Source organism: Podarcis tiliguerta, assembly GCF_965153285.1.
Source record: "Podarcis tiliguerta genome assembly, chromosome: 4".
Taxonomy (NCBI): Eukaryota; Metazoa; Chordata; class Lepidosauria; order Squamata; family Lacertidae; genus Podarcis; species Podarcis tiliguerta.
The window spans coordinates 91,889,636-91,912,305 of record NC_139537.1 but is presented as its reverse complement, the minus strand read 5'-3'; the positions used below and the strand labels follow the sequence as shown (position 1 = coordinate 91,912,305).

Genomic DNA, 22,670 nt, shown 5'->3' with positions numbered 1-22,670 from the left:
CCATGTAGGGCTTTAAAGGTCAGCATCAACACTTTGAATTGTGCTTGCAAACATACTGGGAACCAATGTAGGTCTTTTAAGACCGATGTTGTATGGTCCCAGTGGCTGGTCCCAATCACTAGTTTAGCAGCCACATTCTGGATTAGTTGTAGTTTCTGAGTCACCTTCAAAGGTAGCCCCATGTAGAGCGCATTGTAGTAATCAAAGTGGGAGATAACCAGAACATGCACCACTCTGGCAAGACACTGCAAAGGCAGGTAGGGTTTCAGCCAGGGTACCAGATAGAGCTGGCAGACAGCTGCCCTGGTAGAAAAAGGAATTGGGTTGGATCCTTAGTCTGAGGCTGGGGTGTGCCCCATGCCCAAAAGGTAGTAGATAAAACTCAGGGTATCCTGGTAAAGGGGTCCAAGGATAGGGTTCTGTCTGAAAGCCCAGACAGGGACTGACAGGCCATAGAGAATTTGTGAAGAGCATCCTGGTGAGATTTTATTGGATGGTATCCATCCACCATGATTGACCCTGATGGAGATTACAGCCAGCAGTCCAATTGGCTGATTCAAGATACATATACCATGTCTATGCCAAAATCTGATTTACATTTGCAACAAATAAAGTTGTGGCCATTTTGATCCCAAGCTGATATCACATAGTTCTTATTGCATGTACCAGTGTTTCTCCTACTTGGGTCTCCAGCTGTAGTTGGACTACAACTCCCATCATCCCTAGCTGGTAGGACCAGTGGTCAGTCCAAGAGCAGCCGGGAACTGAGCTTGAGAAACACTGGCATACACACTATCAATTCCCTCTCTCTGTAACCACCGGCCCATGGCACTGTGACTAGCAATGAAATAAATGCATGTTCAAAACAATCCTTTTTAACCCATCATCCATCAAATGGAAACATACGCTTTGCTGAAACACACGACACACATTCTGAAAATGTAAACCATGGTAATCAACAAGTTTACATTTTTGCTATAAAAAAATCGTTTCTTTTTCATTTACTTTTTAGAATAAAAGGAAGAAAATAATAAAAAACAAACAGTATCATTGGAGCCCGAGTGTTTTTGGAAACCCACTGAAAACAGGAAGGCAATGAAAATTCATTACCCTTAAAATGCTACAGAAAGAGCCAGCCCAAATTATAACATTTGATTAAAACAGTATTTAGCTAAAACAATTGCCCAAAGACTAAAGATTTTTGTTAACTGCATGTATGTATGGCTTCATAAGTTTAAAGATGTGACAGTTTTTACCCAGTTTCCCCCCTCCTCCCTCTCTCCCCAAATTGCAAAAGACCTTTGCTAGGAGCAAAATACAGTGTGGATGTATACAGTTATATTCCAAACATTTACTGTTTGCTGCTGTTGGGCCCAAATTCCCCAAATAATTATCACAGAAAACCATTGCCATCCTAGTGTATAAACACAACAAGTCCAAGATAACACCCCAAGCTTCAAGAGTAATGACAAAGGTGGAAAAGATAGTCTAGTCAGGCATGAAATTGATTTTAACACAACAAATATCAGTTGACTCCAATGGGCTAAGCAAATAATTCTAAAGTAGAGTGGAGATAATAAACACAAAATCATTAACTGCACCTACTAAATCAAATGTGGAGGAAAGAAACCTGTTGTCACATTGACCCTGAAACCTGTTTAATAACTGATTAAAGTAATTACTCCAAACCTGACATAACGTTTAATCATGGGTTCCTTTAGAGCTGCGGAAGGGACTATTTATTTTTCTTCGTGGCATTAATCTTCAATATTGAGGACATGATCCACTTGCATTGTAGACATGACAGCCATGTACAGACGATCTCCATGAGTATCATGCATGTAGTGGGCAGGGGAGAAAAGCAGGGCTTTGTGGAATAGTGCCAGGAGCCTTCCTGCGTGAGTGCTGTATTCGTGATTCAAAGGATCTTGGCCCAATTTATATTCAATTAACTAAAACCCTTTTGGTTTGACATATTGTGTTGAGGGCTTTTCATGTTTACTCAAACCATGGAATTTTTTAATTCCAAAATGTCAGGGAGTTACAACTGTTATTTTCACACCCCTTCAGACAATCCTGAATTGCTCAGTTGACTATGGTAATATGAAATTTCTCATGAAGACAGCATGCTTGTCTTTTCTGTTGTGGTGAATTATGACAAAATAAAACTGGGAATAATATTAAAACAAGCTTTCGTTGGAATGAAGATGCAAAGTTATAAAATGCATCTAAAAGTGTGTTCAGGCATTTGTCTGAACATGTGAACTTGATGGGGGGGGTGTCCACACATCTCCTTATGCATTACTCCCCCTTCTCATTGTCACCCAGCCAAGATAAAGCAGGGTCTCCAATCACTCAAGGTGTTCTATTGGCACTCAAGTCCCCTATGACTTTAATTGCTAAGCACAGGGAAGGTTATAGACTAGAGCAGGGGTAGGCAACCTAAGGCCCGGGGGCTGGATGTGGCCCAGTCGCCTTCTCAATCCGGCCCGCGGACGGTCCGGGAATCAGCATGTTTTTATATGAGTAGAATGTGTGCCTTTATTTAAAATGCATCTCTGGGTTATTTGTAGGGCACAGGAATTCGTTCATTTTTTTTTTCCAAAATATAGTCCAGCCCACTACATGGTCTGAGGGACAGTGGACCGGCCCACGGCTGAAAAAGGTTGCTGACCCCTGGAGGCTGCAATCAGATGCTGTTACATGCATTTTGTGGCTCTTTGTGGCTAAGGCTCTTACAACAGCCTTGCTTGGCTCCCTTCCTTATCTTTATGAAGTCTTTGGTGGGGTAGGTTAACTCTGGGCAGGGGATTCCTCCAGTTGTTCTTTACTTCTGCCCATCTCAGGGATCCCCGGAGATTTAGAAACCTTTTGGCTGTATGACCAATGGCTGTATGACCAATGACACTCATGACTGAAGACAGGAAATTTGCTTATACCTGTATTATCTAATATATGGCAGTCCTATAGGGGTCACCCAATAGTTTCCCACCAGGGCACTGGCTGTGCAAAGATGTTTAGCCATTCTGCAGCATCAGACGCCTCCAGACCACTCAGTGGACCTTGTACTTTTACAAGCCTACCAGAAGAGGACAGTTAATGTGGATAACACAATAGCTACCAAAGATGAATCAGCAGATGAAACTGGATATTGAAATGTCAAGCAATCACTTCCAGCCTTTGAAAAATGAGTTAAATGCATTTCATATTAGTTAATTACTAGTAGCCTATGCCTAAACACTTTCACATTTTTATGGAAGAGAAAAGGACATTTCAATCTCCAAAGTCCAGACTCCATTATCTTTGACATTTTATGCAATGTGTCAGCTGCATGGATGTAAGTACTGTAACTTCAACATTTGATAATAATGGCATTTTTAAAGAACGCAAAATAAGCAGATTTGGTGAGTGTGTGCATAAAAGCTTCTATAGTTAAACATAAAAACAGACATTCTTCTTCTTTTAAAGTACAACTGCTTAGCAATACCAGGCCATATACCTGCCAAAGGGAAGTCCTAAATAAGGAAATATGAGCTTCTTAAGTCACTCAAGATGAATTAGACACACTCCATTTTTAGTAAGTTCTTTGGTCACACATGAATAGTGCCAATTGCAAAAAACCTCAAAAGTGTGTTAAGATGTTAATAGGAAAAGGCAAGCTCTTTTACAATAAACTAATAAAACAGGCATGATAGAGTATCCCAGAGGTTTCTGGAACAATTATTGGCAGATTCTGTTATCCAGACTCTGTGGTTGTGCACAAATCATACATTTAAAGTACATTCCACCACTAAAGAATTAAGGGAATTACAGTTTACCCTACATGTAACTGCAATTCCCAGCACCCTTAAACTACAGCTCCCAGGATTCTTTGCAGGGGGTGTAAATGTGCTTTAAATGTACATTCTGTAAGCAGTCAGAGCTGGGACACACAAAGAAAATGTCAACCTTTCCTTGGAAAAAAGGAGAAGCCATTTTACTGGCATAACAAGATTGTAAAACCAATGTATAGTGTTAACAATCTAACTATCTCGTCTTATGAAAAGTGAAAGGTCTTACTACTCATGACACTGTGTCTAATCCTCCCTTCTTCTCTAGTTGCAATTATGCTTAAAATCAACACACGCTCCTCATGCTGCTGTTGTGGGGGGAGGAAAACCAAACTTCTATTCTGTGCATCAATAATTGCAGTGTGAAAGGGATTTTCGCTAAAATCATAGTGGTGCGTGGAATGATTAAACTTCCTCTCCCTGCACACCGTGGGTCTGATATCAATCACCCCCACACCTATAATTAAATGAGGGGAAATGGCAATGTGATTGCAAACAACACAATTACTATCATCTGTAGTTTGCCTCTAAGAATTGTAGTGTTGTTGTTGTTTAGTCGATTAGTCGTGTCCGACTCTTTGTGACCCCATGGACCAGAGCACGCCAGGCACTCCTGTCTTCCACTGCCTCCCGCAGTTTGGTCAGGCTCATGTTTGTAGCTTCAAGAACAGTGTCCAACCAAAGAAAGAATTGTAAAGGACCCTAGTAGCACTTTTGTTCACTGGCATATTGCCTAGTTAAAACACTTTTCACGATGTCATGCCATTTCAATGACATGGCGATATACAGTGTCATAATTATTGTAAGACTTGCTTAGATAAATATAAATATATAAATATAAATATAAATAATTATGAAATGAAGCATTTCCCAGTATAAAATAAGGGAAAGTTTTACACAGGCATTTGATGGAGAAAGGGAATGTCTAGCTAATGATGGCATACAAAGTAAATTGAAAGTTTAAAACATGGTTTTGTATAAATAATTATGCTGTTTAAATTCAGGTACACATTGAATTTAATGTAGATGCCTTTTGTGTGTTCTGCAACTGATGCAATAGCATTGCAACTGTAACTACAGCTACTGGCATCTGTGCTTGAACTGCAAATATTCACTGTAGCAGAAGAAGAACGAGAAAATAAGGCTCAGATTTAAGAGAAGCAAACCTTTTTCTCCAGGACACAAAACAACAAATACAACCAGTCTAAAAGAAACTGTGGTGTTCAGTTTTAGCTTCCCTAGAACCCATCATATTGTCTTCTTAGGCAGTATTCCTATATACACACTTACCAATATGTCTTATTGAACTCAATGGGACTTACTTCTTAGTAAAATATATAGGATTGTACTGTTACAAACCTTACTATCGTTACAAAAATTGGATGCTACCCCCACAATCTTTGCCAAACCAAGCCAAGATTCTAGGGGGTTCCAGGAACTAACCAGGCATCTGTGCTCCTTTGAAAAGCAAGACAAGGCAGAGGCTGTCATTGTTTTAAGTTATATTTAATAATAATAATATAATAATAATAAATTTTATTTATACCCTGCCCTCCCCGACCAGGGCTGGGCTCAGGGCGACTAACACCAAATATGAATTGCAATAAAATGTAACAGAAAAACAACAACAACCAGTTAATTAAAATACAGCTTAAAATACAGCCTCATTTTAGTAGTAGCCCATAAATCAAGACCATAAAGGGAGGAAACATCAGATACTCACCCGAGCCAGCTATCCATGCTGGTCCTACATGGGCCAGCAAAAAAGCCAAGGGAAAATTTATATACCACATCCCATATAAGGGGTCAAAGTGAGTCTAAGCCAAAGGCCAGGCGGAACAGCTCCCGTCTTGCAGGCCCTGCGGAAAGATGTCAAATCCTACAGGGGCCTAGTCTCTTGTGACAGAGCGTTCCACCACATCGGGGCCAGTGCTGAAAAGTCCCTGGCCCTAGTTGAAACCAATATAACTTCCTTGAGGCTTGGGACCTCCAAAGTGTTGTTATTTATGGACCTTAAGGTCCTCCGCGGGGCATACCAGGAGAGGCGGTTCCATAGGTACAAGAGTCCTAGGCCGCATAGGGCTTTAAAGGTCAAAACCAGCACCTTAAACATAACCCTGTACTCCATCGGGAGCCAGTGCAGCTGATAAAGCACTGGATGAATGTGATCTCGCGGCAAGAACCCTGTAAGGAGCCTCGCTGCAGCATTCTGCACATTCTGGAGTTTCTGGGTCAGCTTCAAGGGCAGCCCTGCGTAGAGCGAGTTACAATAATCAAGCCCGGAGGTGACCATCGCATGGATCACTGTGGCCAGATCAGGGCAAGAAGTGTAAGGGATCAACTGCTTAATGCGGCAGAGATGGGAAAATGCCATCTTTGCTGTGGCTGCAACCTGAGGGAAGATCTGATCATTGTCTTTTGTTCCAGTCCATGCTGGTATGGTGAAGGGATTATGGCGCCCTGTATCAAACCTTCCCCATTTTGTAGTCTTTCCTTCATGGAGTAAAATAAAAGTGGAACAGTGCAAATCCGATGTATGGTTGATTTTCTATGAATTTATAACAGAAGTGTAGCGTATGTAGTGTGTGAGTGTGAGTGTGTGTGAAGTTTGTACAAACTGAATGATTGGGGGGGGGGGTTCCTGCTACAACCTCAATCCAGCTGTCTATGGAGATCATCTGTTAGGGCGACCACAGCAGTCTTAGTCCCATAACCAGGACAAAAGCTGGACTGAAATGGATCCAGAGCCAATGTTTCATCCAGAAACCTACCAAGCTGTTCAGCAACCACTCTCTCAGTTACCTTACCCAGGTATGGTTTATTCACGGATATACTCCCTCAGTCTGCATGAAGTACAGCATGGCCATCTCAAGAAGACTTGTTCCCAACAGCAGTGCAGCACTTGAGTCCAAGGCATGTCTCCCAACCTGCCTTCAGCCAGCCTGCCCCAAATGGATCTCCTTTTTTCAGCTATTCCAAGTCTCATGCCAAAGGCCCCAAACTCTTCCTATGACATCATGCCCAGATAGCATGGAAACGTTCCAAATCCTGTCTGTTCACATCTCAGAAGAGAGGGGAAGGGCAGTACTCTTGCATTGCCAATAGTCCTGTATTGTTTCTTCAAGGGTTCAGCTTGGCCAGGTTGTTTTTTTGCCTGGTCTAGTCCAGGAATTCCTCTGCAGCTTGTATTTTTCCTTCATATCCCAAATAATCAAAATCCTACCACTTATTAATTTCTAGGGTTTGGGGGACCCCCCCCCCGACTTATAACTCTATTTTAGACCTTATGCTCGCTACATTCCTTACATCTTCTGTCATTCTAATCATTGCAGCGGCGGGACACACTGTCTTACAAGCTTGCTCTTATGTACCTGCCATTTCCCACTTCAACAAGGATATTGATTCTCAAGCCTGCCTTTCACTTGAAAGTGAAACATTTTAACACTTCTCTTTGAAGTCTCTTTCTTGTTTAAAGTTAAGCTTCACCCTCTTCATTTGCTGTGTTTTCCATCAAAACAATCAGCCCTATATGGAAATTATGTGTCAATGTCCTTCCCTAAAGAAACAAGGGGGATGTTTAATGCCTGTCAACGATTGTCTAGGTGTAACTTCTAAGCCTGTCAACCGGTAAAATAATGTTCAGTTGATTAATTGCCCAACTTTTAATTGATTAAATTTAAATAGATTTGCATGTTAACAAAACCTTTTTGAGATATGGTATAAGATAGCTTTTGTTTGTTAAATTGTTTTAGTTACTGTAAGGAGAATTTACCTTCTCCATTTCCTATTAAGTAACACACCCAAACCAAAATAACTTTAAAAAATAAGCATTTATGCTCCCAACTATGAGCCTTGCTGGCCTCACACTCCCCCAGTCTTACCCTCAAAAGCAATACCTTTATTTATTTTCTCAATGATGTGAATAGCTTCAGAATGGGCAGAATTTAGGTAGGACAAACAACCGGGGGAGGAGAACTAAATGTTCCATCCATCAGCTCTCTCCATCAAATTCAGAAGCCACCATGACTGCTTTTAATCAGAATATTGGGTGATCCAATCACAGAGCTCATGCATGATATGTGGTCTGACTCTAAAATGGGTTTTTCCTTACAGGATCAGAGAATTCTGCATTCAAGTAAAATAAATGTGGATGTAGCATCTCCCCAGGTCATTGCAGAGAGAGGATAGGTAGAACACAAGTCTGATTTTGCCCAAGCAAGACTCAAGCAATGTCTAAAATCTCACTATATTACCCACTGTTGAGGAAGAACTGTAAATCTTTTCAAGTGCTCAAAGCTGAAACCTTGTAAGTGATAAATTTGCATCTAAGGCCCCTTTTAGTTTTGATTTTAAATATTTATCTTAATCATTTTCAAGCAATTATTTCACATGTCATCTCAACTAAGGAATAATAGAGGCCTATTACTTTATGAAGCCTCAGAGAATGGGGACAATACTAAGTTCAGTCACTGAGTTGATTCCAAAAGTGGCCTCCCATGAATGAAAGAAAGAGATACCATACTTTTATTTGCTGAAGAGCCCACTTGCTGTACTGGAGAGTCCCCTATGTCTGGAGCAGATTTTTAGCAGATGGAAGGTGCCGCAGGGGAAATGTTCAAAAATTGCCTCTTATTAGGGGAGGTGTCTGCTGGATCAAAAGACTTTCCATTCACACAGCAGAGTCAGTTTGTTGTTAGTTGCACAGTAGCTGGGAGAGCATCGGACCAATAAGCCTTTTGCCATCTGACCTCTGGTTCATGGGACCTGCCACAGCAGATGCCAAACTTTTGCCAGAACAAAACCTAGAAGGAAAACATGTTCCCACCCCCTAGATTAATATGAGCACATTGAAAATACTTTTATTCAAGGAATGACAAAGGCAGAAACCAGCTTGGGGATTTCTAACATGTATAATTGAAACTTGATTGGGTGAGCAGGGTATGTGTGTTAGTTCTGCCTAGCTTGCCCATCTGGGTACCTGGGTCAGCTTGAGGGATGGGGATCAACAGCAACTCACAGCCTATAGGTTGCTTCACACCCCCCCCCCCGAAGAATAATATGGCGTGCCAGGAGGATGACAGCACAGGGTACATGCTGCCAAAACACAAGCTGCTCAATATATCCAAGGAGCCACCCATGGAGCACTGGGGCATCATTGCTTGCTGTAACCCAGTTCTGCCACTCATTTGCCAGCAAATCAATGAAATGCACCTCCTCATACAGCAGGCCAGAGCACTGATGGATCACAGAGGTCTCTAGAAATACCATCTCTCTGGCAAGAGCCAGTGTGGTGTAGTGGTTAAGAGCGGTAGTCTCGTAATCTGGGGAACTGGGTTCGCGTCTCCACTCCTCCAGATGCAGCTGCTGGCTGACCTTGGGCTAGTCACACTTCTTTGAAGTCTCTCAGCCCCACTCACCTCACAGAGTGTTTGTTGTGGGGAAGGAAGGGGAAGGAGAATGTTAGCCGCTTTGAGACTCCTTAAAAAGGGAGTGAAAGGCGGGATATCAAATCCAAACTCTTCTTCTTCTTCTTCTCCTGAGTACTAATGTACAAAGTTTTCAACTTGTGTGGCACCAGTGGACCATATGGGAAATTCTTGGTGGACATCTGAGTTGTTGGTTTTTTAAATGTTTAAATGTTATAATGTTAATTGTTTATGCCTGTTTTAAACTTTTGTATGTTTTAAGTATGCTTTAAGACAGCCAATATAATATGTTATCATCCATCAGCAACTAGTATCTGAATGCCTCAGTACTATTGTTTTCTCTTGTATATCAACAATTCTATTTAATACTAGGGGTTTTTTTCCTGTACATTGATTCATAGAATTATGGAGTTGGAAGGGACCACTGTGGCCATCTAGTCCAACCCCCTGCAATGCAGGAATCTTTTGCCCAATGTGAGACTCAAATCCACAACTCTGGGATTCAGAGTCTTAGTCTCATGTTCTACCAACTGAGCTATCCAGCCCGGCATGATTAAGTTTATTACCAAATATTAATAATTTTTGAAAACATTAAAAGGTATTGGTTTATTTCAGCATCCTAGGAAGAACTGAAGATTTATTTATTTTTATACTTGTAGGTATTGAATGTACTGCACTAATCTTAACAGACGAAACGAAAACTCCCTGAAACAATCTTCCTCTTTTCCAAAGAGAAATAGAAATTGAGTCTGTGCTTTTCTGGGATGCACCAGAGTGTAAAACTACACTGCTCTACCTGATCCTCCTGAGGGTAATGATGACTCTAGCAAGAATTAAATCAGTTGAGAAAGCTTCAGGCAATGGACTAAAGTGAAGCAGCTCGCTAACGTGGTGCATCCAAAAGCAAAGGAATGAAAAATGGCAGAGATTTCATAAACTGCACATCCTTAAAGTTGTCCTCCTAGGGTAATGGCACAGTTAGAATTACTGAAATTCATCCATACCCCAACCTATTACAACATATCTAAACATTAAAGAAAACTTAATATAAGTGCATCCTTGATGGTGCATAATCACAAGGGCTTACATACTATAAGCAAATGCTTCTTTAAAAAAATATCAATAAGATACAAATGGCCTTCAAATGTTGGAAGGAAAGAGGCTTGTTTTCTGTATTTGCCTTCAGCTTCAGCAAAGTGTAGAAATGCCCCAAGGAGATGGATCCTGCAGCACTGCTGCCACCCTCTGGCCTCTTAATGGACCAAACAGATTGAGGAAAAAAAGTATGCCCTCTTTGGTCATTTCTTAACTTCTCTTTCTGATGCAAATCAAAAAGCTTTTTATATTATAGAATTGTTGCAATTGTTTGTACACACTCACAAAACTCTTCATATATTTTTAGTAAGATACTACTTTTAATCAAAATAGGAATATCATAACAAGGACTAGCTAAGTTCCCCATCCTACCCAAAACCCAGTGTACTTCAAGTTTATGCTTCAATGCTTTTTTGTGGCGGTGGCGGGTAACCGAACACAATAAGGTAGTTTTTGTTGTCTTCTTCTTCGGCGATCACTCGAAGCCGAGAAAGATTGTCTTCCATAAACACGTTTTTAAAAATGTGTCCGTAAGTGACTGTGGAGGCCAATTCTGGATCCACACATCCTTCCACAGTGGGGACATAGGTTTCCAGGTGGGAGTTGATCACAGTGTGGATTTGCCAAGCATGCCTTCCTCTTAGCATGTTTCTCCCTTGCGTCCTGAGTTCGAGTGTCTTCAAAGCCCATGACACCTTTGGTAAAGGCTATTCTCCAACTGGAGCGCTCGCAGGCCAGTTTCCCAGTGTTGTCAGTGTTTATACTACATTTTTAAAAATTCGCCTTGAGACAGTCTTTAAACCTCTTTTGTTGACCACCAGCATTACGCTTTCCATTTTTAAGTTCGGAATAGAGTAGTTGCTTTTTTTGTTGTAACAACCGTTCAATGTACATTACCTTCTGATCATCATACCACAAAGACGAAACCATCTGAAGATGTCCTGCAAGGCAATGGGTACAGACTTTTCCTCGGGGTTTACTCCCAAAGCCTCTTATGAATGAGTATAGCCGCAAAGTGGCAGAGGCTTAGAATCAGAATTTTCATTCCCCTAGAATAGATGGACTACCTTCCCAGGTTGATGAGCCCCATCTGCCCCAAAACTTTTTCTGTACTCTCATGCTACTGCATCATGCATGAACGAAGCTGCACTAACTAGAATATGTGGCAAAAATGAGCTATTTTCTTATCCTTTTATACAAACTCTGTGGAATTAACATCAAGAACTATGAAAAAGCTGTAGCTGTTGTTATCTTTCAGTGTTGTGCTTCAGGTCAACACAAATTCTTAACAGTCATGTTGAGATGACCTTAACCTCCCAAATATTTGAGATGAAGTACAGTATTAAAAAAAAACCTGAGAAAGAAGCAACATTTGACTGCAGATTTAGAAGCTCAATGTAAAAATATTCTTTTGTTAAATTCACTCTCCACAGTGTAAAACACACATCTACAGCAAGTATATTATATTTTCTTGATCGACAGATTCATTTGATGATGTTTGGGGGAAGTGGGGGATTCAATTCTTTTCTCAGCATGAAGGGCATGTTTTGAATACTGAAATGTAAAAAAAAATTAAAGCTTTATTTTATATATACTGACAGCAATGCACCACCTGCATTGAAAAATCACAACTCCATGAGTTAGACTTTACATTCTGCAAAACAACCCAGTTGTTTTCCCATACACAATGCAACTTCTGTAACCACTGCACATTGAATGTCTCTATGAGGTTGTATTCCCTGAAGTGTCTTTCATACATTAGACCAATAGCTTTCAGAAGACAATGGGGACTGATGCTGCAATGTATTTATAAATGTATCATTACACTCCCTTAACATCCAACACCAAGCAGGTTTCTAAACTGCTCATAATCCATTGGTTAGAACTAGTTTGGCCATTGGCCCATCTTATCACTGAGGAGAGGCACAGGGAACACCAAGCACGCACAAATACATATGAGTGCTACCACCACCATACCTAGCATGGAAATGCAACAAACTGCAGAAGGGGGTGGGACCCTGTCTCAGGACCCTGACATGGGGGTACGGTTACTTTTGTCAGAGGCTCGTCCTACTCTCGAGTAGGACCCTGGCAGATACACATGCCCAACTGGCATGTTCCCTCCCTCCTGGTTGATCATTCGGGAGCTTCAAAAGCTTTATTCTGCCCGAACATCACAGCGATCGAAGCCAACAGACATTGGCAGAGTCTTCGCAGCTTGTGTAACGGACCTCAGCAACTCAGCATTTTGGCTAATCTACTTTATTTACATATAAACACACATGGAGCACTGCAACATGGCTCCCTCTCAGCAAAGAGAAAAAACAAAGGACAATAGTCCCACTTCACGGAACACAGTAACACAAACATCCTGTCTCTGTCACTTCCCACTTTGTGGAGTCAAAACATACACCGTCATGTGATAGACAACAATCCCATGACTGCAATAATGGAGCAGGAATTCTAACATCCTCCACCAATTCATGATCTGTGAAGTCATCAGTGAAACTGCAGCAACCATACAGATGTCATACACACAGTATACCTCTATCACCCATTCCACCCTTGGAACTACCTGCAACTGGATTAGCCTTGGGCCTTACCATCTTGCACTTCTGACTAGTCTTGGCGTCATAGCTCTCATGGCTATCAATAAGTTTCACACCTGGCTTTGTTGGGACTTGAACCCTACCTTTGTTTCTCTTTGAGGAATCAGTGTTGGCACACACAGCCTTTGGATGTGGTCCAGCTTCCTTCTCCAAGGAAACAGTGTCTACGCTTACAGCCTTTGGGCGTGGTTTCCCATCCTTTGAGGACAACCCCTGTACCCCTTTCAAGACTTCGGGTTCCAAGACCTGTGTCGAGCCATTAACCACAGCTAAATCTGCAACAGCTGTGTTAGCAAACTCCTGAGCATACCTGGTGGGCTTCTCACCCTTCGTAGCTCCTTCTGATCTGCACAACTGGCGCATCTCCTCCACTGTATCAGTGGAACTCACCTCAGTGCACCTGCTGTTTATAACAGCAACAGACTTAGTATCTAACTCTCCAGCAATGGAGTAGCCTAGGAAAATACACACGTGCCCCCCCTCACTCTGCTCTGCACTCAACATCCCCAGTGAGTAAAATCCGCTCTGACTTTGGTTTTACACCCAGACAGACAAGAAATCAGAGACTTTTGAAGTTCTGCTGTTTGCCTTGGAGGTAAGCATTACCAAGCTCTTGGGGCATGTTTCCAGGCTTAAGCCTACTGACCTTTGCTGGCATCTCTAAACTTGAGATGCTGCACTAGCAACCACACAGCTTGCCAACTGGCTTCAATAAATCAAACTCCTAATCTTAAAGCTGGTTCACTCAAAAACATTTCTAAGAACATGGTGCTTAGATTAAAAAGAAAACTGCTGGGCAATCACACAAGCTTTTCCTATTGCTTCTGCCCTGTAATATGAACCAATAGAAGATGCCTGCAGGTTTGCTACCATTTCCTTCTCCTCTTCCTTCCTAATGTAAGGCTTGCTAGACGCAGGCAGCTGTAAAGTTAAAATAGCAGCATTTGAGTCCTGGGGAGACACCACTGATAAGAGATCAGCTAGCAAAATTCTTGAGGTCAGAGTTGGGGGCAGGCTGCCAGTTGCCAACTACTAGCATATATTTTCATTGCAAACCCCAGGACTAGAAATGTACCAACTATGTGAAATGAAAACTGGGGAGATTTTCACAATTCTGCACACAGAATTAGAGTTCACAGCTCATTCTGATCAATGTTAAGTCCAGGTAGTATATGAATGTTCCCACAATGGGACACATTGCAGTGGGACTTCTTCATTAATAATATATTATCAGGTCTTAAAAATTCAAGTGAGTGCACCTAATATTTGACTGTTTGCTGAAGTTTCCCCCAATCCCTATAACTGATAAAAGTGAAACAGATCATCCCAAGAAAAACAAACACAGAAAGATAATGATGAGGATAGAAGGAAACTAAGGAAAAAGACAGAAAAACATGAAAGAAAGGGGGAAATTCAAATGTATCCATCCACAAGAAGAATGGACACCATTGGTAGAAAAGATTGCCCTCTAGGCTATAGCCCCTATCTCTGGTGCACCCTGAGAATCTGCTCTGGAGGGCTGTTCGGTAGCAGGAGAAAAAAGGTAAGTCCAATGAAATAACTGCTTCTGAAGGCTCTTTGGTTTGCTTCTAGAGCATTTTTATATTCAGCCACAAATGGCAAAAACTATATGCACAGACTTCTATGGCATCAAAATTGTTGTTTTTTTCAAATGTATATCCCACCCACTCGTTTTCAAAACTCTCTTGGCAAAGCTTGTAGGAATGAACTTAAGGGAAGAAAAACAAAATAAAAAAGTCTCAAAAGTAAGTGAAATGCCAAGTTCCACAGCTATAGAATAATCTTATATATTGTTATGGTTCAGTAAGCAAACACAGAAGAACAGATTGATAAATATTCCCTTAAGACCATTAAGTTTTAAAATATAATTTGCAAAGATCTTGCAAATCCCAACAGTAAAGGCTTACACTACTTAGGGCATATTTAATAAACCAAGAAGTATTATTTATAAGTAGTCTGACTTTATGCAACAGTTGGACAGCTGTACTGTTGGTCTCCAAATCTGTCTGTATTTGCAGATTTAGAGTTGTTGCTCAAAAGGATTCCCCATGGGACATGAAACTAAACACATTATTTTGTGCAAAAGATAGTGTTCAAAGGAATGTATTAGTAATCGAAAAGAAGTATTTTTGTTACTCAAGTGATTTAAAAGTATATAATAAGTTTTGTACAATGTTTATTGTTGTCAATAGCCCTTTATATTAAATGGTTTCATAATCCATTTATTGCAATGCAATAAATGCAATAAATTATAGCTTTGTATGCCTGAAAACATTATAGGAGCAGTCATCACTGAAAAGCACCATACTGATATGACAAACTAAATAACCTCAGGGGGCTCACGGACTAGGGACCTCATTTTATAACTCATTTGTTTAGCAAATGAAACACAAAACACTGCTTTCTTTTCCCCTCTGGAAGCAATACAGTTCTACAAGCTTCACACACATAATGGAAGGAAGTAATGGAGTGAGATAATCCTCACGTTATTTCTGATGGCTGAAATCACTGGAGTTTGCCATGCATTTCAGACAGTAAAAATGAAGACCATTAAATCTATGAAAGCAAACAAACAGCTAAGCTGTTAATGAAGTGTTACAAGAGAGACATACTTTATTTCTTGGGAATTATTTTTAAAGTCAGAACCGCCTAGTCAAGCCATTGAAGATACTAGCAAATTAGTGCAACTAAGAATTCACCCAGAACACTTTTGCTTTTAAGGAAGATAAGTAACTCGGTCTGGAAACCAGCCCTTATGGGGAAAGGCTGAAGGAGCTGGGTATGTTTAGCCTGGAAAAGAGGAGACTGAAGGGAATCTTCAAATATCTCAAGGACTGTTACATGGAAGATGGAGCAAGTTTGTTTTCTCCAGCTCCAAACGGTAGGATCCAAACCAATAGATTCAAATTACAAGGAAGGAAATTCTGACTAAACATCAGCAAAGGTTGGGTGGTCATCTGTCATGGATGCTTTAGCTGAGATTCCTGAATTGCCAAGGGTTGGACTAGATGACCCTTGGGTCCCTTTCAACTCTATGATTCTAAGTATTTTAAGAACCTATATATATATATAATTAGGGGCAGGGTATCCACACAGAAAGAAGTGTTTGAACCAGCATCTAAATAGAAAAATATTAAGCAGTTTCTGTGGTGATAGCAACGTTCACCCTGTTCAAATATTTTCAAATATTAACTCCATGTGGATATACCTAGTGTCTTCTATAGTTACAAATTCTAGGCAGGTAACTGTGTAAGCCGGTCAAAGCAAAAATAACATTTTTGTGGCATTTTAAAGACTAACAACTTCTTTTCTCCTGCATTATAACAGATATGGCATTGGAATTCAAACCTTTCTCTACTGCTACAGCCTTGGGAAAAACCTTTCCTGTATAGATAATATTTGCATTGGGGGGAAAATACATATCATATGACTCCTATGTCTTTTAAAATTTCCATAAACAACAAAGCAAAATGAATATGGGCACGCAAAAACTAGCATACACAGTATAATTATTATAATAACAACAACTATTATTATCATCAATAACAATTAACATGTCAGCTAGTGCATCCTTTTGAAATGTGTATTATCGTAAAAAAATTAAAATTTTATATCACTTTTACTTAAAATTAATTTCATTTCCTCCAGAATACAATATGAGAGATTTCCAACTAAGGCATATTCAGAGCATACCAATTGACTTAATTCCATTGATTTCAATTGATGTACTCCAAGTATAACTAACAGATTTGTTTGAACAACTGGTTGCTATTGAACTATTCAATAATCTAAAATTTTGAACAAAAGTTTTAAGTTCTGTTTTTCACTCTTATATAACTCATTAATTTAATGATTAATATGTAGTACCACAAGTTCTCAAACTATTCATTAACCACTAGAGCAATCTTAATTTCAATACATTGCTAAAACTGAATTAACGTAGTTCATTGTAGTGTGGAATGCACTGATCGAACAGTTTTAAAATTCAAAATGCTAATGCATTCCCCCCATTGTAAATAATAAATAAACAAATAAGCAAGTATGGAAGCTCTAGTAAATATTATAACCTATAAATGAAGTTCACAGCATTGGGAAAACAGGGTGGAAATATAAGGCTCTGTAAAGATTGAAAAATTATGGGCCTATAAAATGTGGAAAAAATACTACACAAATATTATGAAGCATCCACTTGAATTTGACATGTATTTCCCTTCAAATACTAAAAAGTGCAAAGAAAACATTGGAAGAACTTAGCAATAATATTAAAAGGATTATGTAGTTGTGGTTGTTTTTAGAAAAAGATACTTAGAATCTGTTGCATTAATTTTAAAAACATTTCAGAAAACTTTTCATAATGTTACAATGTTACAATGAAAAAGAGTAAGAATAAAAAACAAATAAAACTATGTTAATTGTTTGTAAAATACTAATAATGGGCATAATACAGCCAACATTAAGCATGTTTCAGTTAAACTGATTTAAGTGGGAGAGAAATGTATACACATGGTTAATCTGCCCACTAAAATTAATGGGACCTAAAGGTGCTTAGCTCTGCTGATGCCCAATAACGTTTTGGCTGGGATCCAGTAAGCTATTTTAGGTTTCAATAGCACCCATGTCTTTCAAGTAATTTCTTTCCTATGCCTGAAAATTTATAATACCTTGTCACAGAAGACAAGCAAGCACCATACCAGCAGGAAGCTGTGACGTGGAACGTGTGGATGGGAAGAATACACACACACACACACACACTCAATTCATTTATACCCCACACAACATTTTCTCTGATGGGACTCAATTAAGCTTATAGATTTTTTAAAAATGGAAACCTAGAGCTACACAGTCCACAATTCCTCTCAGTTTGGAACATCAGACTCCACTGTTTTGATAATTTCCTGTGGTCATCCTCTGTATGTCATATATATTAAAGAAGCTGCACATCTGAACTTTCCTTTAATGAGGGTAATATTGAAAGGCCACTGTCATTTCACTTGGATGTATTATTAATGTTATCTGTAGAATTAATTTTTCAATAGAAGGCTTAAAAATGCTTTATTTTTGACTTTTGTAAGGCACTTATTTACTCCGATTGGTGCCAATGGTATGATTTTGAGTAGAAAAGCAACCAGTTGCCCACCACCAAAACTGCTTCAGCAGACAGACTCTCAAAGGTGATGTTCTTTTGTTTTAACATTCATACATAGCACAGAGCAGCATCTGGTTGTAAACTTATAAGGCTTAAAGGACAAATGTCTAGAAAAGAGACTTAGCAATGACACCTAGCAGTACGCTCCAGATTTTACAGCAAAAGGATCAAGTCTGGATGACAGTAGCACAGCAATATCTTGAGTTTTACACAGAATGTGTAAATTTGAGCACAGTGTGTATTTAGTTCTTTGTAGATGCCATTTCAAATCTAGATTTCTTGATGTATTTTATGCAAGGGTACAAGTCTACACCCTCGTCAGCCCTTGTATCTAAGAAGGATAGCCTAGAAGACTTTGGTCTATCCCGTAGGTACTTCTATATTGATGCTCCAAAACCCACTTTCTCAGCCATGCTCTGAAGTCACTGCAACAGTATTCAAGGGTTTTCACATAATTTTTGCTTTGTGAGGACAATTGCTTTTTGTTACCACTCGACATGGCAGTCCAATGGTGACACTTCAGAGTAGAGAAGAAATGAGAATAGGGAACAACTCTGACACCCTGCAATTTGAAAAAGGGCAAATCATGACTCAAAGCACTCTTTTTATAAGCTACTCTGCTTCAGTTTAGTTGTTATGGCCATTTTGTTGTACTGATAGACGCTAAAACAAAATTAAATTAAATCGTAAAAGAACTCTGAACTGGAACTGTTGCCATGTTCATGGTGGCTTTCAACAAGATGCTCCATAGCTCATATTATGAGAGATCCAGAGAGCCACAAAACAAACACTAGTATCCTGATTCAACAATTAAAGCCTCATACATCTAAGCCACTCCTTTCTGACTTAAAATGCATTGCTCCTGCTGATAAGGACTGTTTACTCTGCAGTTCTTTTGCAGTTATAGTATCTGATATTCCATCTAGATGTGAATTCACTTCAATGATTTAATACTATATACTATGGCGTTGGTAGTATAGTAGTGAGCATAGCTGCCTACCAATACTATATATCATCCGGTTTCTTTTCCCTCTGTTCCCATGGCATTATCACTAACCTCTACAGATGAGGAGTCCTGGATCTATTCTGCATTGTATCCTTTCATCCTGCAAAGCCAGAGTTCAACCTTGATAAGGGAGTCCAAATAAAAACATAGCAAATGGGTAGCATCATTTGAAGAGCTACCCCTGTGGCAGGCACTTGCATTCTTTTGTAGGAAGATAGGAAGCACCCTTACATCTAATCAAACCTAGCACAGTTTTATCTGCTGTAGGGATCATGGGCATAGCCAGGATTTAGGTGGGGGGGGGGGGACAACCAAAGACTGACTAAGTCTAGCTGATTAGGAATGAAATGTTTCAACAACAGTTTTAAATTACTTTCTTTTCACCCCCAAGTGCTAAGAAAAAAATCTGTCAAAATCTTGTCATTGGAAAACTAGGAAGGTAAATTAAAAATAAACATCAGGGAGTACCTTTCATGATGTTAATGAGTATATTTTGAAAAATGACACCTTTTTCCATCTTATTTTTTAAAAATCTAAACTAAAACAAGTTTTCTTGGATATGCTGAAAACCTTTTCAGCACTTCCTTCTCAAATTCCTCCTTTTTTCCAAAACAGTTTTTCGGTGCACACTCAGTAAGCATAGCCCATTAAGACGCTTCCCTATCATCATCGACCTTAGCCAAGTCTTTACTCTCCGCAAGGTACTGAATGACCAGTCTACAGTACAAGTGGTGCATGGCTGAGCAAGAGAGATAGCCAGTTAGACCCACTGCTGTAGTATCTTAAATTCTGGTGTTCTGCAGAGAATGGCTCACAAATTTCATTGAAGGGTGAAATGATATGCTACTTGCATAAGTGTAACAAAAACCTTAGGGGAATTACATATTGCTACACTATCTCTCTATCCCCAAAATCAATTTACAACTTTACAGTTCAACTGATGCTCATATTAATACAGTAAACTCCCTAATGGTTTTTTAACTTTGCTAACTTCTTAAAAGTCTCCAGCTCCCCACCCCACAACACTGCCACCAAGGGGCTAAAAGAGACTACAATCACACCAGCAGAACTTGCCTCAAGTTTTCTTTAAAAAGAAAATAGAGGGGAGTATCTGTTTTTACCTGGAAGGCCAAAGGTTCCCCATCCCTACTGAAGGAGTCATTTGTTTCAATACTAATAATTTTAATCTAACTGGGTAGCGCCAGCTACTTTTAAATTAAGCCATGATGCCAACAAGTGGCGAGAAACATGGAACCCAAGCCAATGCATGCTTCTTCAAAAATAAGTTTGCACACAGTTACAGCCCTAGTATTTGAAACAATGTTATTTGAAATAACACTGTTGGTATCCAATTAAAAATATTTTAAACCGAAATATTCGAGAACCTTTCATCCCAATCTGACACAAGTCAGTCAATTCAGATTATGAAGCAATACAACTGCAGATTTGATCAGCAAAAACACTAACTTTGTAGCAAAACAGTCATGAGTGAAGCACCTTTTGTTTTGTAATTTGGCTATGTGCATTGCACATCACTTTTAGGCTCTACAGGAGCATGGTAGTCGTGGGCTGAGATACAAAGTCAAGCGTGGGGGAAACTGCCCCCCCCCCCAACTACCATGTACTGTTTTATTCACAACTCAACACACATAACAACGTTCAGGAGTTCATCCCATTAGGCCAAATGCTCACAGCATCACTCCCCTAGCGCTGCATATCATAGCTGTCAACCTTCCCCTTTTTTGCGGGAAATTCCCTTATTCCAGCGCCGTTTCCCGCTGCTATCCCGGATTGTTGGATATCCCGTAGACTGTCCCCGGGACAGGTGAGGCTGCTGATCCCTTATTTTCGAGGCTGCTGATCCCTTATTTTCAAATCTGAAAGTTGACAGCTATGCATATTCCAGCCAGCTTCTCGCCCGGCATGAAACACTACGGAGTTAACACACAAGCTGCCGTTCGAAGCCACAAGCACCGCTGGTTTTCAAATGGCAAGGAGTCACGCCTCGGGAACCGCTTGTCCCGGGGCGCCAAGAAACCGATGCCAAAAATCGAGATCACCAAACAGCCACGAGCCTCCTCGCACCTAAGGCAAGATGCAAGCCGATTTGTACACCTGGCTGAGCAAAACCTGAAGCTGGATCGAAAAGCAGCAATGCGTCGCAGAAGACTCCCAAAACTCCCTGGAGCAAAAGGAAATTGCCTAGGCTAGCTCTTTCGGATGGGTGCAACTTACAGCGGATCTTGAACTGCTGGATCTCTGCAATTCCGTGTGATCCACTCCCCACCCCACCCCCATCCCAGCGAAGGGGACTAACCTGCGGGTGCGGTTGGCGGGGCAGCCCCCCCTGCGCTCCATGGCGGCGGGCACGCAGCTGGTGAGCTCGGTCCAGTCGGCGTGCAGCCCGCAACTCCAGCCGGTGGAGAAGCGCGAGAAGAGCCACGTGTCGCCCTTGTCCCCCTTGTCGCCTGCCGGCGGCGTGGCAGCAGCGCCGGCGGCCCCCGGCCGGTGGCAAGTGCACTTCTTCTGGCCCGCGCGGCAGTAGCAGGGCTGCTCGAGGCGGATGTTGCGCACCAGGTGCCTCCCGAAGGTGGTGCCGCCGGTCTTCTGGATGTGCAGGAACACCATCACGTCGCGGCCGCGCATGTCGAAGCGCGCGCGGCGGCACAGCTCCGACAGGCCGAAGGCGGACCTGCGCCCGGGGGAGCCCGGCGGGCGGGACGGGAGCCCCGCGGGGTCCCCGGGGAAGCGCTGTCTCCGCCGGGCCGGGTGCCCGCCGGCGCCGCCGCAGGGGGAAACGGCCGGAGGATCGGGCGCAGCGGCGGCGGCGGGCGCGCTAAGGCAGCCTCCGCCGGGAGAGGCGTACTGGTAGAGGACGAAGAGGAAGAGCAGCGCCAGGAGCGGCGGCAGCAGCAGCCAGCGGCTCAGCAGCCGCTCTTCCATGGCGCGCGGTGTCGGCGCTCCCTTCACTCTCCGGGTCGGGCTCCCCGGAGCTCCGGGACGCTCCGCTGGGGAGAGCGAGAGACCCGCGGCGGCGGCGGCGGACGGGGCTTCGGCTGCCTCCGGTGCCCCCGCAGCCCCATTGCGGCGGGAGGGAGCCCCGCGCCCCGTCAGAGATCACGGGCTGCGCCTCATCCCCTCACGGCGGCTTTGTGACGGCAACCACTGAGAGCTTCGTTCCGCGGTAGTTATGACGACGAGGACATTTACTTTAAAATATATATTTTAAAAACTCCCTCATATAACCGTCGCCTCAGCCGCTGAGGCAAAGCGCGAGGCGTCCCCACCAGGTGCGACCCCGGCGCTTCTTCCCACTCGCCGGCGCGCGTCCGTTACTGCCTCGCGCGCGACCGTTATCACTCTCTCTTCACAGGGGGGAAGGGGGCAGCTTCGCGCGCTTGCGAGCCAACCAACGGAGGGAGGGTCTCCTAAGCGGCCAATAGCGGAGCTCAGCTCGCCGGCAGTAGTAGCCAATAAGAAACCACGGCGAAAGGAGGCGGGGTGATAGTTCTTGGCTCTCTCCGCCCAGGCCCCGCC

At 41.8% G+C, this 22,670-nt stretch overlaps 1 protein-coding gene across 1 annotated transcript in view; it reads right to left on the bottom strand.

Annotated features, from left to right (window-relative positions):
• HS6ST3 (heparan sulfate 6-O-sulfotransferase 3) overlaps positions 1-22,670 on the bottom strand; it is a 152,868-nt gene extending 130,198 nt beyond the window's left edge. The window contains exon 1 of the mRNA XM_083435852.1: positions 21,451-22,670. Within this exon, the coding sequence (XP_083291978.1) occupies positions 21,451-22,076 (626 nt within the window). The 5' untranslated portion in view covers positions 22,077-22,670. The remainder of the gene's footprint in view (positions 1-21,450) is intronic.